The sequence below is a fragment of the Cricetulus griseus genome, chromosome 6, assembly GCF_003668045.3.
Source record: "Cricetulus griseus strain 17A/GY chromosome 6, alternate assembly CriGri-PICRH-1.0, whole genome shotgun sequence".
Classification (NCBI taxonomy): Eukaryota; Metazoa; Chordata; class Mammalia; order Rodentia; family Cricetidae; genus Cricetulus; species Cricetulus griseus.
The window spans coordinates 100582416-100601203 of record NC_048599.1 but is presented as its reverse complement, the minus strand read 5'-3'; the positions used below and the strand labels follow the sequence as shown (position 1 = coordinate 100601203).

At 35.3% G+C, this 18788-nt stretch overlaps 1 protein-coding gene across 2 annotated transcripts in view; it reads right to left on the bottom strand.

Moving 5' to 3' along the window:
• Positions 1-9166: 9166 nt before the first annotated feature.
• Positions 9167-18788, bottom strand: part of Lnpk (lunapark, ER junction formation factor) — a 58060-nt gene continuing 48438 nt past the window's right edge. The window contains exons 12-14 of one of the 2 annotated variants that reach the window (XM_027420157.2): positions 17924-18094; positions 16189-16271; positions 10539-10681 (exon numbers count right to left, since the gene is read on the bottom strand). In XM_027420157.2, the coding sequence (XP_027275958.1) occupies positions 10673-10681; positions 16189-16271; positions 17924-18094 (263 nt within the window). In that variant the 3' untranslated portion in view covers positions 10539-10672. Of the gene's footprint in view, positions 10682-16188; positions 16272-17923; positions 18095-18788 lie in introns of both variants that reach the window. The other variant, XM_027420155.2, reaches the window with a different exon arrangement.

Genomic DNA, 18788 nt, shown 5'->3' with positions numbered 1-18788 from the left:
TCTCTTAATACCAAACAAGCATTCCTCACACCATTGTTTTAAAATTTTAAAAGATTTTAAAGGAATTAAAGACCCTCCCCCTTTCATTCTGATCATCTATTTTTTTCACTATACTAAATAATTCAAACTGAAAACAAAAATGCAGAAGAAATTAAGGGAGAGAAATTAAGGTAAGATCTGAGACTATGCATCCATGCTCTCAGCTATCTACATGGGAGGGGGAAACTCATTACCCTTGGCAGCTGCTCCAGGTCTGTAAAAAGCAAGTTAAAGGGCTGCAGTCTTTTCTTGGTGGCAGATGTCCACAAAGCCGCAGATGATAAGAAGTGGACAGTGATTGATTCTGGAGTTTGGTAACAGCAGTTCATGTGAAAATAGCTACAAAAAGCAAATTCTGGTCCTACCCAGAGAGTATCTTGCTTAGACCCAGTTTTGCTTTAAGAATATAGCTAATTATATAGCAGTATTAAATAATTTATAAAGTATACAAACTCAAAGGACTAAATATTAAAAAGAAAGCCCACAGGAGAGAAAACTTTGTGTTAAAAAGATAGAAAGCTAGCCAGGCAGTGGTGGCGCACGCCTTTAATCCCAGCACTTGGGAGTCAGAGGCAGGCCTCTGTGAGTTTGAGACTGCCCTGGTCTACAAGAACTAGTTCCAGGACAGGCTCCAAAGCTACACAGAGGAACCCTGTCTCGAAAACAGAGAGAGAGTGGGGAGGAGGGGGAGAGGGAGAAGGCTGTAAAATAGCTAAAAAAAATTATGGTGCTGGGAATAAAGTTCAGTGGTTGAGTGCTTACACTAGGCCCTTGGTTGATTCTCTAGAACTAAAGGGACAAGAACAAGATAGAGAAAAGTAGACATGAGTGAGGAGAACTTGCTGGGAGGGGAGAACTGGAAACTACTAAAGAATAAAATGGAATGGAATAAGTGGAGTGTACTGATTCCTCACAAAACTCCATCTTATTTTCAAAACTTAAAACTATGCCACATTTCAAGCCATTCTTCCATACAAAAGTGATCATTAATAAAGCTATCATGAGTCCAAAATCACACTGAATACACTTTTCCATTAGTTTTATCACTTAGTGTGGCTTCTGTCCATGAAGACAGTTTGAAGAATTCTCTAATGCCTGAAAAAAGATTCAATTTTTTTTACATCAGTCTAAACACTACTATAATGCTGAGTATTCAATTGGCAGTTAAGTATTCCCCATGGCACAACTGCCGCCCCCTTTGACTCCTGGTCTTCTTAGGAAATTAAATATGTGTTCTCTTTCAGTATCAATGTGTATACACATACAAAACTGTACAAAAGCATTCCCAGAGACCTCTGAACTCCTTCGATCTCTACTAACAATCTCTGTTTCAGAAAAGGAGGGATTTAAAGACAACTAGTAGAGTGGCAAACTGAGTCCCAGAACAATGAAGACTGAATGGAAAGTACAGAAAGAACTTGAACATTCTGGTTCACACTGCCCAATGCACATTTCATTTAGCATTTAGTTAAGTGAAGTCACCGTGTTTTCATCTCAGAATTTCATATGGTTGAACTGGGCTATCAGACAAAACAGAGGCTAGGCTCCCAGGCTCATTTCTATCCCCATGCCTGGGTCATAGATAGCATCATCAGAGAGAAAATGAATGACTAAATGAATACACTAGGACAAAAATCCTACAGATGGCAATATCTATATGCAGCACCGTGTTCTCACAAGAGTCCTCATTATCACTGTTCTCTCAGTTGACTACAAAAGAGTCCTTAGTATCACTGTTCTCTCAGTTGACTACTTGCATATGTACTTTAAAAAAATCATTTGGTAAAATCAGTTAGATTTGTGTCTTAAAACTTATTCCTAAAACACAAAATAGCTTTACATTAATCTGCCTGTTATCAGAGCAATAACTAACAATCTTTATTAATGAATAAGATCTTATGAAAAACCAAGTTTGTGTTGGAAATAAATGTATAAATTACAACTATTTCCAAAAATGCTAACCTTTACAAATTTCATAACTGGAACTTAAATGCATTTTTAATTTTTTTTGCAAAAATTGCATGGAAGATAGAAACCAAAGCACCATTCCAATATACTAAAGGTAATTGCTGCATCTACTGTTCATGTCATGTTGATGTATGACTATGTAGCAAAGGTCAACCTTCTGCACTCATACATTATCAAATTTGAAAGCACAATATTTGATTCTGACCAACCTTTAAACTGCCCACAATATGTGTGAAAAATAGATGGAGTTTTACCTTGGTTTAAAAAAAAAGAACCCATGTTTCGGAAGCAGAAAGGTCAGGAAGGCAGTGGCAGGGTTAGATGTCAGTACTATGAATCTCACAGTGTCTTAGCTTATCAGTGAGGTCTAGTACAATGATTACAAGCAAAAATTGCTATACTAATGAAGACAAAGACCTAAAAAATTAAATAGCGCAGGCCCTCTGACAGAGGGCAGTACCTGGTGGACAATAATGCAAAAATAAGGACATAAATCACTCTAGAGATAATAAAAACCCACAGTACACCCATCATTTGCATGCCTGTGGAAGGCACTGGTGAGAACACAAGTCTCAGCTGACATACCCTTCACTACTCATGCAGAGTGCAGCAGCCTGAAACTCAGTTTCCTGATCAGAAGACATTTCAGCGCTTCTCACACTTTTCTTCCAATTCCACATACACACAAAACCCTGCTGACATACAACTTAGTAGTCATGTGGCATCCTGGATTCAAAACTAGTGTTTTCTGGGTAGAAAAATTGGTCTTCAGAATCTACTGAAACCTGAATAGCTGCTAGTCTCTCCATCAGGACTAGGGGACAGTAGGAGCAGAAATGGAGAATAGCAGAACAAAAATCTCTGCTTTCAGTACACTATGATTAATATACTATGTACTTGGGATGGGAGCGCTGGTTCATGGCACATGTATGTGGAGGTCAGAGGACAACTTCCCGAGTCAGTTCTTTCCTTCCACCATGCCGGTCCTTGAACTCAAGTAGTCAGGCTTGGCAGCAAGTGCCTTTACCAACTGAGCAATTTTTGCCTGGCTATGGTTACTTTGCAATAAACTAGACTATAGGAGGTTGCTGTATTTTAGGGAAGAAAGGTCTTACAATTGGAAAAAAATCAAAAAAGGTCCTTGAAACCCAAAAGAAAAATGTGGTGAAAAATAACAGCAAGAATCCATCAAAACATTCAAGCAAAATAGGTCTCAAGAATATTAAATTTATTTCAATCTATATTCAGTTTTGATTACAAGACCCAATGCATTCTAATCTAAAAACCCATACACTATAGCTATGTGAACACATAGGTGAGAATAGAAGTTTATTCCAAATTTATTTTTTGAAAGACTGTATAAAGCAAACCACTATTAACTTATAAAATGTATCAACTCCTAGGAAGTAGGAAAAGCCTTTGGAATTCTTGCTATACACAGTAAGACATGAGTAGTCAGATTCATTTTTAGCAAACAGCTTATAGTTCATAAAACACACATTGGAATGTCTAAATTATACAAGCACAGAATCCATTTCCTTTTGCTCTGCTTTTCTTTGAGGCAAGTACCCAACTTTAAAATGTATATACTGGCCTATATATTGAAAAAGGAAATATTCTTAAATTATATTGCATACAAGAAGGTCTGTGAATCTAGGCCCCACGAGATCCAGGTATCAAAAAACAGCAACTTAAGAAAAGCCCTAAGCTAACATTAGTCATAGCATCAAATGGGTTAGAAATGGGTAAGTAAAAACCAATACAGAGCCTGATATGATGGTGCACAGGCTTTAATGAAAGCACTGTGGAGGCAGAGGCAGGTGGACCTCTGAGTTTAAGGCCAGTATGTTTGTGTGTGTGCTGGGAGGGGGGGGGAGTGTAAGGGCTGTTGAACCCAAATTAACTTACCTGCAATTTGTAAACCCAGCCCAAGTAGCAGCTCTTTTAAACAAGGGCCTTGCTTTCTCCACTTTCCCACACCACTGCACGTGTGCTTAGCTCAACTCCAGCTTAGCTCATTCATGTTACTGAGGCTCTCCTATGCCAGGCACCAGAACACAAACAATATATCCTAGCCTCTGATTAGTGCCTTGAGCAAGCACTCACTTTCTACTCCTAACTCCATGATTCATAGGAATTTCAGGCAGAAACAGCACATCAACCTCTTGTGTTGGCAAAAGCAAGTTCAGTACTTAGTAATCAGAATCTACCATCTGATTATATGTGTAGAAGATCTTGTGCTAAGTTCTGGTTTACTTTGGTTTGAGATCAAGAGGCGACAATAACGAAGAAACATGGTCTATCTCCAATATTCAATGAGAACTGACAAGCAGAAATAACAAGCAACCAGATGCTTCCTGCATAAATGGCACGTGAGATGCTACACAAGTATGAAAAACTGAAGAGCCTTGGCCTAATTCCTTCAGTTACCAAAGGACTACTCACAGGTGATGAAAAAAAAGCAGTTCCAGTCACCATTTTAAATCCTATTTTCAGTCCCATCAACCAGAGAGTTTTAGGAAATGAATTTAATCTCCATGTGACACTGTTCTCTCCTTGAAGTCACTGGGAGAACCCTAAGAGAATGCATGGGATAGTACCTAGAGCATAAGCCTGGCCAACAGGCGTATTACAAATATGTACACCAAATGTCCTGCCTGAAACACCCTTCAAAGCAAACTAAGAAATATTTATTTCCATGAAAATACATTTTTCCCAATTTTCCTAAATCAAATGCCAGAGATCTGGTAAAAGTCTTGAGTAGCTAAAAATTTGGCCTCTTTCACAGAATTCTGGACTGAGGGAAGCTTTAAGAAAACTTTTAATCTTCTCAGAGTACTTGCAACATTTATGAGTTTTGATGCCAAAGGAAAATGGGGGGAGGTGGCCAGCATACTCCTGAACCCACCTGTCAGTGATGGGACAACAGTCACAAGCAAACATGCCCAGCTTTTTTGCCAGACCAAACTCAGGTCCTCAAGCTTACAAAAAACACTTTCTCAGCTCCGACTTCAGCAATTCTGGTGAAGTCTTTTATTTTTACAATGATTTCATTTGTGTATAGGTGGGCATGCATGTGCCACAGCAGGCATGCAGAGGTCAGAGGACAGTCTGAGGAAGCTGATTCTGTCCTTCCACCATGTGGATACTGGAAATCAAACAGGTCATCAGGCTTGGCAGTAGGTGGCTACCTTTGCCTGCTGAGCCGTCACTCAGGCCCTAAAAAGGTTAAAGGTAACAACAGTAAAAAAATAAAACAAAAGTAGAAAATGCCAACTAGTTAAAATAAGCTGAGACAAACTGCTCACAGGTTGATGCAATTAAATAAGGTTTTAATTCTTCACTCAGTTTTTGTTTTCAAAGACATAAATTTTACATATTTATATAATTGTCTAAATTCAAAATATATTTATCTACTAACCAGTAGTATTAATACACTTAGAAATTTAATAAACTTGAAATACATCAAATTATAAAATTATTATGATCTAACAGGTCTCAATACACAACTGTTTCTACCCTGATTTATTATTACTTGGTATTTTTTGATGGTTCTTTAGTTGGTGAAATGTATCTAATGTCTTCTACATTGTTTATGCTATTGTCCTAGAGCAGAAAACAGCTGTCCTCCTGAATCCACCCTTCAACTGATACATACAAAACTTTAACAGGTTGTATGGTAATTAAGGTAAGTACTGTCAGGTGGAAACAAAAGTTGCTAAAGAAATTCTAAACTTACCAAGATTGAAACATTGAAAATTAATAGTTCAATAGAAATTGTCCTGCATTAAGTTAGATCTGACTTGGCTCAGACGCCCACTGTCCCTGACCTAAAACTGACAATCATTCTGCATTGCGGAACTCAGTGTATAGTATTTAATGGCAATCATTACATAGTAAAAATCACCACCACCACCACCCCCACACACAGCTACAGACTTGATTCTACTGTAAAGGTGAGTATGCACAATAAGTTCACCATGAAAAATGCATAGTTTAATCAACAATAAAATGTCTAACCTTGGGTTCCAAGTGGAGCTACTCCAATTCAGTAACTATATATTGAGTTCCTTGGTTATCTACATAAACAGGAGGTATTTCAGGAACAAGAGCTTACCCCAGGAGGCTAAGAGAACTCTGTATATATTCAGCACTAAAAAATAATAATCTGTGTATACTGAAAGCATGCATGTGGTGAAAGGGAGGTAGTAGGGACAGTAGTTGTAACAGAAAAAAAAAAAAAAAAAGATGTCAGAGGCAAGTAGGAAAACTGCCTCAGGCTTTGTGGGTCAGTACCCTAAGTTCAGATTGCCTCTCTCAAACAAACACAGCAATCATAGAAGACCGAAGCAAAGGTCTGAACTGTGCAGAACAGATAGGAAAGCAGCCACATGAAGACAGATAAACCAGTTTAAAAGGTCGATTTCCTAATGTAGGTGATGCAGGCATGCATTAAAAGGCAATTCCATGATGATGAAATGTAAGGCTTTTAGGAGCTGGAGAATACTTCAGGACCAGAGCTGTGCTTAACATGTATGAGGCTACAGACTAGAAAGAAAAAGTCATTTGTTTACATTCAGCTCTCCGATTTTCCATACACCGATGTAGAACTCAGAGAAAGCTGCTATTCTCTCTACATCTTATTTCTTTCCCATAACTCAAGATACAAAATCTTCACAGGACTGTCCTCCCTCACCAAAAAAAAAAAAAAAAAAAAACTAAAATTATATGTAAACACATATACACACAGCAGGCAGCATGGAACAATGCAAATTTATTATTAATATATCCTAAGTGAGCAGGGTGTTGGTGGCACATGCCTTTAATCCCAGGACTTGGGAGGCAGAAACAGGTGGATCTCTGAGTTTGAGGCCAGCCTGGTCTACAGAGCGAGTGCCAGGACAAGCTCCAAAGCTACACAGGGAAACCCTGATTCGAAAAACCATATATATATATATATGTCCATATATCAAGTGAGACAGAGAAATAAATGTAAAGTGTTTAGAGGACAGTAAGGCATGGTGGCTCACAAAATGATCCCAACACCCAAGAATCTGAGGCCACAAGCCACAAATAGTTGGGATGGACAGCTCGACTGCAGAGGGAAAGGAAGAGGGAATAGACTCTAAATTCTGGCTTGAATACTGGTGCTATTTGGTAAAATTAGAAACAAGTTTTAACACGTGTTCTTTTTAAAATATACTGATTTCACAATAAAATGGCAGTCCATGGTTAAATATGTAGCTTCAAAGAAAGAGAAACAGACCAAGCTAGAGGTATGACATTCATAGACAGACAGTAATTATTAAATCCCTGGGCATTGATGAGAGCTCCCAGAGAATGAATGTGAAGAGTGAAGAACTGACAATAGGTAAAAGCCAGGGAATACCAGCATTCAAAGAACATTGAAAACAGGAACCAAAGAAGATAATGGTAGTGTATGTCCAGAACCAAAAGGAGCAATGTGTCTCAAAGGAAAAAGAACACTCAGCCAAATCAACCTGCCAAGAAGGAGAACAAGTTAAGAACAGAGTATTCATTGGATTTGGCAAGTGAGTCACATGATAAATGAGTGGAGCACTGCTAGACAGACCCTCAACATACAGACAGAAGACTGCTGATGAGAAAACAAAACACCCTGCAGTAAGGACTCTGAGAAAGACAAAGTGACATGATACAGGGCGGACTACAAGGCAGAGGGGCAAGTTCAGACAGGGAGATGAGGGGGGATCTCTTCAGAAAAAATATGTAAGCTGACATGTAATGCAGAAAAGGACAAAGCATAGCCACAGAATTGAGAGGAGACTCATGTGGCTATAGAAGGATGTGGGTAGAAAAGACAGAGATAAGCTAAAGACTGTCTGTAGGTCACACTGGACATGGCCTGTTGGCCATTTGTGGATAGGGGTCACCACTCTGGCTAACAGCTTTCCCTCATTCACACTAGTCTTAATAATCAGAAACAGGGAGTCTGATTCTCTTCAGCCACTATCTTAATATCAGATAAGATTTTCTGTTTCAAAATACACAAATTATTTCTCTGTTGTTTTAGTTTCATTAACCTCATTTTAAGATTTGGATTTTTATTTTTAATTATGTGTACCTCTAGGGAAGAGAATGCACATGAGTTTAGTGTCTTAGGAGGCCAGAGAGAGGGCATCAAATCCACTGGACCAGGAGCAACAAGTGGAAGTGACATAGCCAAGGTAGGAGCTGAGAAGCAAGCCACTGCACTCTGTAAGAACATACTCACTCAATCACTGAGCCATATCTCTAGTATTTCTTTTTGGAGATATGTGTTATAATATCTGTTTGGTTTCATCATTAAACTCCTTTTCTCTGAGGTACTTTTCTTTGAGTACTGTACATCAGATGTTAAGAAGACGCAACAAGGTGTTATTAACACACACTTACAGCTAGTAAAGTTTAAAAACAAAAAATGTTAAATGAAGCTGCAGAGACAGCTTTAGTGGTTAAGGGCACTTCCTGCTCTTCCAGTCAAGTTTGATTCCCTAGCACCCATGTGGACACTCACAACCATCTGTAACTATCATTTCACGGGATCCAGTACCCTCTTCTGGCCTCTGCAGGCACCTGGCACACATGTGGTATACATACATATTCAAGTGAAAAATTCATATTCATAAAAATAAACACCTTTTATAAAAGGATTATATTCCATAGTTTCAGTTCTCCATTTCTTTTATCTATCACTTAAAGACATGTATATGACATTAATACAGAAAACTGTTTCTGTTCAGAGCAACTGAACTGAATGATCATGGTTTTTAAATTTCATTATCTGCCATAGACAGAATCTATGGGCCTTCCATATTTCACAAGGGTTTCAATAATAATAATTAATATAATAATAAATCCTACCATGTAACCTAGTATCTACTAATTATCCAGCAAGAAAGCTAGGCACATCATATAAATTATTTTTAATCATTCAAGTACCTATGGAAAACAGATATTATTCTCCCCATTTTATAGGTATGCAGAGAGGTTAGGTGAAATGCCCAAGATTACAAAGCTGACATTCAAGTCTAGTTCCACATGCTTGAATTTATGGGCACTAAACTAAAATGCCTTAAACTATTAACAAACTGGGTTCTTCAATATATGTCACATGAGATATTAAACCATAAACATAAACTTTCAAATTATAAAAAGAATATTTAATTTAAATGAATATTTACAACCAAAAGATTAGCCAGATACATTATGCTAACATGTCTCCCTTATAGCATAATAACTTCATTTCTAGTTGTTTCAATATTGGAAAAGACACATAAAAGAAAGCTAGAACAAATTATGATATTATATTTAAGAATAACTAGTCTATACCAAAAATCTTCCCACCTGATCCTTGGGATACATACTCAATCCAGTGAGTTTTATTAGCAGTTAACTGCCTACTCCAAAAACGTATTTGTCTCTCAAAGTTAAAAACTACAAGTGGCATAATGTGTTTCAAAATCCAAAAATGCTAACTTCTGATTAAAAACATTAAATTTCTTATTTCTCTGAATTTGAAAGTCTAATAAAAAACAAAAACATCATAATTTACTATGTATTTATCATACAGAGGACTCTCCTAACAAGATTTTTTTTCAGATAGCTAGTCATCCATCAAAACACTATGTGAAGAAAGTCTAGATATTTAACAAAGAAAAAACACTGCCAGGTCATCTTTATTTTCCTTAACAAAACAAGCACACAAAAAATTCATTTATATATCATCATTATTTTACAAATATAAATAATACCAAGAATTCAAGTACAGTCAAATGCAGATGCAGTTCCTATTTGTTAATATGTAAACATAAACTAACTATATACATCACGTGGCTTTGGCCCAGCTGCAAAACAAAAGACATCAAAAGAAACTCTGCACTTGACTGTTCAGTTGCATTCTTCTTGAGAATTCGTACCAATGCCTATGTAAATAAGGTTACAGCTTTCAGTATCACTTAATGTAAACACCTAAATAGATATTTCCTTCCCACTGGCAAATATCTCAGGAGTTAAAATTTAATGATGAAGTATTCAAAATCTTAATTATATTTCAATCCTTAAGCACTATTAAAGAAATTATTCCTAGCCAAAATTGTTCCTATGTCAAAATGGATATTATTTACAAGTTATAGATGTAGAAAACAAAAATGTTTCTTTTCTTTAAACTTTAGAATGCACAAAGTCTCTAACAGCTATGTGGGTCTCTGCACATTCACTGATACCACGTGCTTTTACTTTCAATGCCCAGTTGATGGGACTTGAACACACTGAACTTGCTAGGCAATTTGAATTTGAATAGCATTAAGCATATATCTAAAAAGTAATTTTTTTGAGTACCACACACAAAAAAAAAAGCAATAACTGACATCAACAAGACTACAAATAATCCAGTTGAAGGCACATGGGATTATTTACTATTGTGTCACCAAAGATTCTCCACTTGGTTCAAGATTAGAAACAGAGTCAGCTCTGAGAACTGTTGACTTGGCTTCGTCTGTTGATGCTTCCTCTTTCTCAGTCTCTTCTTGTTTCTCCTCTGGTTCCTCTGAACCAGATGTTTCTTCAATCACTTGGCTTGTCTGCTCTGTCACTGGTATTTTGTCATCTCTCTGCTCTGTACTATTATCAAGAACATCTTGTCCTTCTAAAGATTCTGTAAAGAGAAAGACATCAGACTTCAGGAATATCCATATGTCAAGACTGCTAAATAAGGCAAAATCAAAGATAAACAGACACACGTACTAAGAAACAGTAGAATTGTCTATTACCTTTTAAATCTTCTACAATAAGTTCTTAACTCTCTAGCATATCACTTAGGTATTAGTATAACTGACTAATTGGAGGAAATAAACCCATACTTTTATAATTTCATATACATTAAGCTTCTAAAGATACATCTGCAAGCTCAATGTTCAAAATTGAGCCCTGGCTCCAACAGGATGAGAATTTATAGTGCATTGAATTTTTTTTTTTTTTTTTGACAACTTGACACAAACAAGTCATCTGGAAAGAGGGAACTGAACTGAAGAACCACCTCCATCAGACTGGCCTGTGGGATTGGGGCATTTCTTGATTAATGATTGATATGTGAGGGACCCACCAGCCCACTGTGGACAGTACTACCCTTGGGCAGGTGACCTTGAGTTAAATTTTTAAAAAGCAAGTTGAGCAAGTCATGGGGAACAAGCCAGTAAGCAACACCCCTCTGCAGTACACACTTCAGTTCCTGCCTGGAGACTCTTGAGTTCCTGACCCAACATACCTCAGTGATGGACTGTGACCAGGGAGTTGGGAGTTATAAGGTGAATAAACCATTTCTTCCATGAAATTGTTTTAAGTGTTTTATCACAGCAATAGAAGACAATAAGACTCAAGAAAACAAAACAAAACAAAATGTATACTCTCCCCTGTTACTGAACAGAAAATTGTTTCCTTACACCTAAGCAAAACTGTAAGCAATGTATAAATGTATGCTTTTGTGTATATGCATATATGTACATGTATGTATATGTAGACAGGATTCTCCAGACCTTATATACATCTTTATTATTCAAGGATGAGAGAAGTCAAAATCCACCTTTCCAACTGTATGTCTTGTCTTTCTTTATCCCTATCCAAGCCCTCACTATTTAAATTTAGGAATTAGAATATGCTACATACTTTAGTGTGCTAGAACAAAGAAGAGGTCTTTTGCCTTCTGTCTATACACGAAAGTTTGTCCCTACATGAAAATTTACTCCCTTTGAATTCTAATTATTTTTTAGTTTTAATTTAAATCTCTTAATAACAAAAAGTTTATTAACTTTCTTAAACTCTTTAAATATTAAAGAATAAGGTGGGGAAGGGAGTGACAGAAGCAGCGAAAGCTTTGAGTCATCTAATCTTCAAGTCAAAGGCGAAAATCTAGCTTTAAGCATTTCCCTTTATTTCATAATAAACTTAATATTCTTGCTAGCAGAAAAGTAATTAAACCATATGAGATAAGCAAAAGACAAAATTTCCTATACTCATAAATGTTCTTTATGACAAACTACAAGTGTTATTGAAAAAAAAAATCTGGGGGAAGGCCAGCCTGCTTAAGGAAAGGTTCTAGTTAAATTCCTTGTAACATATAGCCAAATTTTCACAAATTAAATAGTTTGGCAAGAAAATTATGTGTATTATGTACACACTATTGTAGAAGTACCAGAAATCCATGGTTTTAGCATAATAGTTTTAATAAACACAAGCACACCTTTCGTCAGAACTTGGAAAATATTTTTAAAGTATTACCTCCTAAAACAGATATTCTGGACTCCCATCTACAGGATTAGTTTTACAACTACTTTCTCCTTTTATAGAATAAAAGATCCAGATTCCACAGTTGGGGGCATCCACATAATGGTGTCTTACTGTATGACAATCCAAACAGTAGAGATCACAAAAGCAGTGAGGAATGGCCATAAATCGTACTTGTGACACATGATTATGGAAATCCTGGTTTGTTATAATACAGAACTTAAATGGTATTGCCACACCACTTGAAATCTTAACGGAAACCCAGGAAAGAAAAGCACCACTCAGTTTTGTTAACCAAGCAGGGCAGAAAGGAAAAGTGAAACTCTATGTATACATACAAATCATTTCTGGTACAAAAGCAACCACGTTCTGCAGAAAACTTATGAGTTACTAACCATTTGTAATTCAACCCTCACAGAATTTATTCACAGGAGAATTTTAAGAGTCACAGTTTTCCACAACTCTCTGGCCATAAACCAGTATTTATTCAGCAATAACTTTGTCATTTGTCTAGTAAGCATTCTAAAACCAACCCATCAAGCCATATAAAATGAAAAACAAAAAGCTAATAACATAGGGCACAATCCACAAGCACCATGCTTAAGTGAACATAGGCACATACAATTGGCTAAATTCTAACACACTAACAGAGGGGTCAAGGTTCAAAGTTTATTATATTAAACTTTCATACTATAACTTTAAAAACCTTACCAAGTCAAAGACTATTTTAAAATTCTAGGTTTGTGTAAAAAGCTGATACAAAGAATAAAACTGGAAATTTTAAACATCTATAATACATGAATTCAAAGAAATACCATGTGTCTCAATACTTAGAAAATATGACATAGTTTCCAGTCAAAATTTCAGAAAATATATGAAAAACTAAAATCTTAATGAAATGGTAAGTAGGGACTGAAAATAACTGAAGTGCCTATTTATAAATACTTTTCTTGGGTTGATCTGTAGAAGAACAATCTTGATGGGAACAACACTAAAAAAGAAACAGGCATGTTACACACCTATTATGCAAATTAGTTAGCATTTGGTGTTGAGAAGTCAATTCCACCTTTCAGGAAACCCTACAAGATCTATAAGACCAGGCGCACAGTATTAACAAATTATGTAACAATTTGACATTTAAATACTAGAGCATTATAATAAGACCATGTATTATCTCCAAAGTACACATTTCTATGGGAGCATCATTTGCCTATTCTAATAAAAACAATAATTGGCTTTTTTTTTTGGTCTTGTTCAATGAAGCTTCAGTTTAAACTAGTTTGGCAATATAAAATACAGTTTAAAAGATGTTAGTATTTGACCATAAGATACCAAAAGAATAAGACTCAAAATAGTAACCTGAATGACCTAATTATATATGTAAGAAAAAAATCATCCAAATCAGGTTTGGCATATATAATGCAAAACAAACAAAATAGTATATCATAATGTGATAAAACAAAAATGATATATCAATCTGTCTTGTTCCTTATTCATATCCACCACCTTCCATTCCAATATACTAAGAAGGCAATGTTTTTTTACCAAATTATAGCAATTAGTAACTGACTGACTGTTTAGGCTAAGCCTCAGCTCAGCTAGACGACTCAAACTCAAAACAACATAACTGTATAATAAAAATACTATTCTTTAACCTACAAACACACACATGCAAAAAGATATAAGAGCCTTGACTCAGCTTTAGATTTTTATCCTAGCTCTCAAGAAAGAAAACTAAATAATCTAGTAAAACAATTTAATTTGTTTTAGCTTTAGTTTTAGAAGAAAACTTGGTCACTATGTATGTACACTATCCATATTCCTTCCCATCATTAAATTAAAATTGACAATTTCAGTCTTTAAGTCCAGAGGTTGTAAAATAGGCAATTTTGACTTCCTTAAGGTCAGTATATTTAAGGAACAAAAGCATGAATTTCATCCCAATTCATAAGAATGACTCAATAAATAATCCAATTAAATTATAATCAGTTTTTTAAAAAACAGTCAAAATTCAAAACATAGAATATTGTCTAGTTATTTATATTGATGAACAATTCAATTAAACAAATTAGGAGTTTCAATATGAAGCAATGACTTAAAACTAATCCATCAGGTGGAAGTATTTAGAAAAAGCAATCAGAAGATCAAATTATATCTAAATCAAAAGAAATTACAATAATATACTATTCAGAAAGTTCAACATAAAGGCTGAATCTTTGGTGAGCAGTCTGATACACAAGAGCCAATAAAATTTTCATTGTCAAATGGCAAAATTTCCTAGAGCATCATAAGAAAAACACTAAAAACAGAATTCTTTTTCATTCAATGTAACCCAATAAATAGTAACAATATTTTACATATAAGGAAAAAAAGGACAGATATTAGATTACCATATTTTATATTATATAAAGTTTACTTAACTATCATTATTGGATAGGAGCCATGAATTTTCATCATATCAAGTAAACAAAAGACAACTTTCAACTAAAGCAGTTACCTTGGCTTGAGACAAACATAACTAAATAATGGAAACAATATTTTTTCAAGCACAGTAGCAAAAGAAGGAACCACCAAACTCACACAAGAATGTGGAGCCCTCGTTGCTCTAATTAGTACATCTATGAATAGAATGCTAGATATAAAGGATTTTATTTATCATTATTATTAGTGTTGGGGTAGTGTATGTGCCACAGCACACATGTGAAAGCCAAAGGACAACACTGTGGAACAGGTCTCTCTTTCCACCATTATGCAGTCTCAAGAGATCAAACTTGGCTCATCAAACTTTCATGGCAAGTGCTTTGGCTCACTGAGTCATCTTGCTGACCAGAGTTTTGAGGGTAGGGGAAAAAAAAACCAATCAACCACTTTAAATGTCAGTTGGAAGAGTTGATTTTTTATGTATTTATATATTGTATATTTACACATTATCATTTACTCATAAAGGGAAATAAGGAATCTAAAAACAAATCCATTTTGGGCATGCCATATCTAGTTCAGTTTTAGAAATATAGCAATTAATATCCCTAGTTTCTTGTGCTTTTGTTATTGTCTGCTGTCAAAGTTTCTGGATGTATAATTCTTGAATGTAAAAATGTGCAGGGATTAACAGTAATTTCTTCTAGGTCTCTTTGGTGAAAATCTGACAAGATTTCAATGCTATTCTAAAAAGTGATGCAGAAATTTTAAAAACCTCACCCTAAATGCAAATTCTTCTAATATCTAAAATTTGAAATTTGCAGATAAAACTTAACTGCAAAAACCTGTGGCATAAACTGGGAGGAAAAATTCTTGGTTCTAGATTTATATAAATCCTTACTGATATTTGTTGGAAGAAAACTTCAGAAGGAAGTTATCTTTTTCAGTGTATTTGTAAATTCAATGACATACTCTATACAGTTCCTGCTCTCAAGAAGCTATTTCAATGTGCTTTAAAAATATAAAATGAAAACAAAATTCCTGTCCAGTCCTCAATTTTCTACAACACTGATGAATTTAGAAATCAGAACTTTAATCTCCCAGCTACATTGGCTACTGGCACAGAACAGGTGAAATTATACTGTCCAACTTAATTGCTCAATTTAACTAGTGTTTAAAATAAATGCAGCTCTCTTTGTTCATCAGAAACATTTGGCATCATTTGCGACAGGATCCAGCTTTGGACTGATAATTTTATTATTATAGTCTTGGAGAAAAGTTTCCATCTTCTGAAGAAACAAGAAGAAAAAAGGTGGTCGGCCACTCTGATGAATCCAAAGAGAAAGTATGAAAAATTGACTACTCCAAAAATGTCCTTAATAAAATGGAATTACTGCTTCAGCTTTTAGTACTAAGGAGTCATCAGACTCTGCCTCAAGTGTCGTCTTCACCTATTAACATTACCTTACTGGGGTTCACTTTGAGCCAGTTAGACTTCATTCCGGAGATTTCAGATAGAAAATGAGACATCTGAGGTATTGTTCCTCCTAGATTAGATGAGAAGGAAAGGTATAGCTGTGTGTTGTTTGCTAACTATCCATCTTGATCTTAGTAGAAGAAATAAAGAATAGGACCCATTATCAAGATTTATATTTTGTTGGATTTTTTTTTCTTTTCCCCTTTAAAAATAAATCAAATGAAAAATACTATTGGCTTTCAAGCATTCACTTTAGCTTTCATAAGCAAGGTTACTCATGGAAGGGACTTCAGTTTTTCCTCTAGGCATCTTCAGTATAAAATCCTTTATTCTCAGTTCCAAGAGGCCACAATGCCAAGGCAGATGGTTTGCATGTGTCAGCATGCAGCTCAGAGCATGACTTAAGCAAAAGAAAGAGGTTGATACTGTATGGAGTTGATGCTGCAGACTTGGAGACGAAGATGCATTCACTCAGCGTTGGAAGTACACAGGCTCAGTCATAGCTGTCTGTCTGTATTCATGTTCACTTTGATACTTGTTAGTAAGCCAAAAGCCAAGCCCAATTCCACACATATTTCAGGTTCATTCCTCAAGTATAAAAAAAGGAACCTTAAATCTCATACTAACCTTCTGATATCTAGAATATTCACTGCTTCATATAATCCAGCTAAAGCAATTTTAATACTTCTATGAAAAATAAATCAAATGTATATAAATAATTGCTACAAAATTTATGAACTTCTATAATGTTTTTATACACTAGGCAATAGTACCAAAATATTATGGTCTGTTTCATAATTTTGGCCATCTTCATAATTTAGAACTGAGAAAAAAAAAAACATGAGTGAATACTACTAACACAAAATACTTGACAGTTTTCAATTTTACCTTTTCCATTTTTTCATGAAACCTCCTTAAGAATTCCTAAGATAGCCGGGCGTTGGTGGCGCACACCTTTAATCCCAGCACTCGGGAGGCAGAGGCAGGCGGATCTCTGAGTTCGAGACCATCCTGATCTACAAGAGCTAGTTCCAGGACAGCCTCTAAAGCCACAGAGAAACCCTGTCTTGAAAAACCAAAAAAAAAAAAAAAAAAAAAAAAGAATTCCTAAGATATACTAACAAGAAATATTCTAAAACACAAGTTCTGATAAATCTTACTTCTATACAACTTCTATAAAATATGATTTTTTTTAATTAGGCAATGTTAAGCTCACGGACTTCTAATAAACTGTCCAAATGAAACACAGTGCTTTTAATATTAACCAAGTTGTCCAAAACATGCAAAGATGTCTTTCCAATTCATAAGTCTCCTGCTTTCTGGTCATTTCTACCAATCTGAGTGGTAGACACACACTTATTCTATCCACACATACTCTAAATATTTTGTCCTTAGAACAGTTGTTTCATAATTTCAGTGCTTCATTTAGACACATCAAAATGATTCCATGAGCACACCACAAGTCAAGTCCCTTGGACTTCTAAAGAGTTCATTCCATAAACAAAGCTTAGTCAACTGGTGGTAAATGCTATTGACCACAACATGATCTGCATTTGAAAACTAAAACACATCAATCACAGAAGAAGCCATCAGTGCAACAGCTGACATATGCATGCTGAAGAATTTGATAAATTAATCCATTGTCATAATTATAAGTATTATGCTCTTATTATTAGGCTACACACATTACCAAGACAAACATTTCAGTTAACATATTCATACCTTCACTGAACTGGCTCTCTGGTGAGGGTACACTTTCTGATGACATCGGACCGGCTGAACTTGAGCCTTCCACTGACTGCCTCTTTTCAAAACTAAACTCTGGAAGTCTCGGAGCTTGAGGTCTGGTTTTTCTTGCAGGATTTAAGAAAAAGCAGTAGGCACATCGAAAAGCTGCATAGATTTAAAAAAAAATAAAGAAAGAAAAAAAACAGCCAAATTTCAAGAACTAATCAGATAACTCACAAGATTACTTTTATAGTCAGACTTGTTATAAATTTATAACTTCTGAATGCGTAACCTATTATAATAGGTATGCTAATCAATATTAATTTTAGAGCATAATGCAAGATTACTATGAGAATTCAACTATTAATTTTAAAGTAGAAATGGTATAACAAGTTAAATAGTTTAACAGCAAAACTATAAAAATAGTAATTACTTAAATACTTGACTGAATTTGCATTTCTAGTCAATAGAATAATTACATATTTTAAAACCAGAATCTTGTCCAAGAAGATGTAACATGTTATATTTCTAAAGCATACTTTATCATGTGAGCATTTAATAATGGCCACATGTGAAAATAATTGGTGTGATCTTAAAAGTAGATGTGAATGCTTAAATTCCCACCCCCAGTAATTAAATCAGAATTTAATTACAGTAGGTGGGTGTGGGTAGCAGAACATCTGAGAACAGCTAACCTAGAGGCTGTGCATTATAAAAAGGAATTGAGTTAGCTTTTTTCCTTTGTTTTTAGTATTAAGTAAGGAGACAATGTTCCTGGTCAATATGTATAGACAGTACCTAAAATAAAATGATATTACATGGGAGTGGATGAGAATGATATATTTACAAGTAAAATATT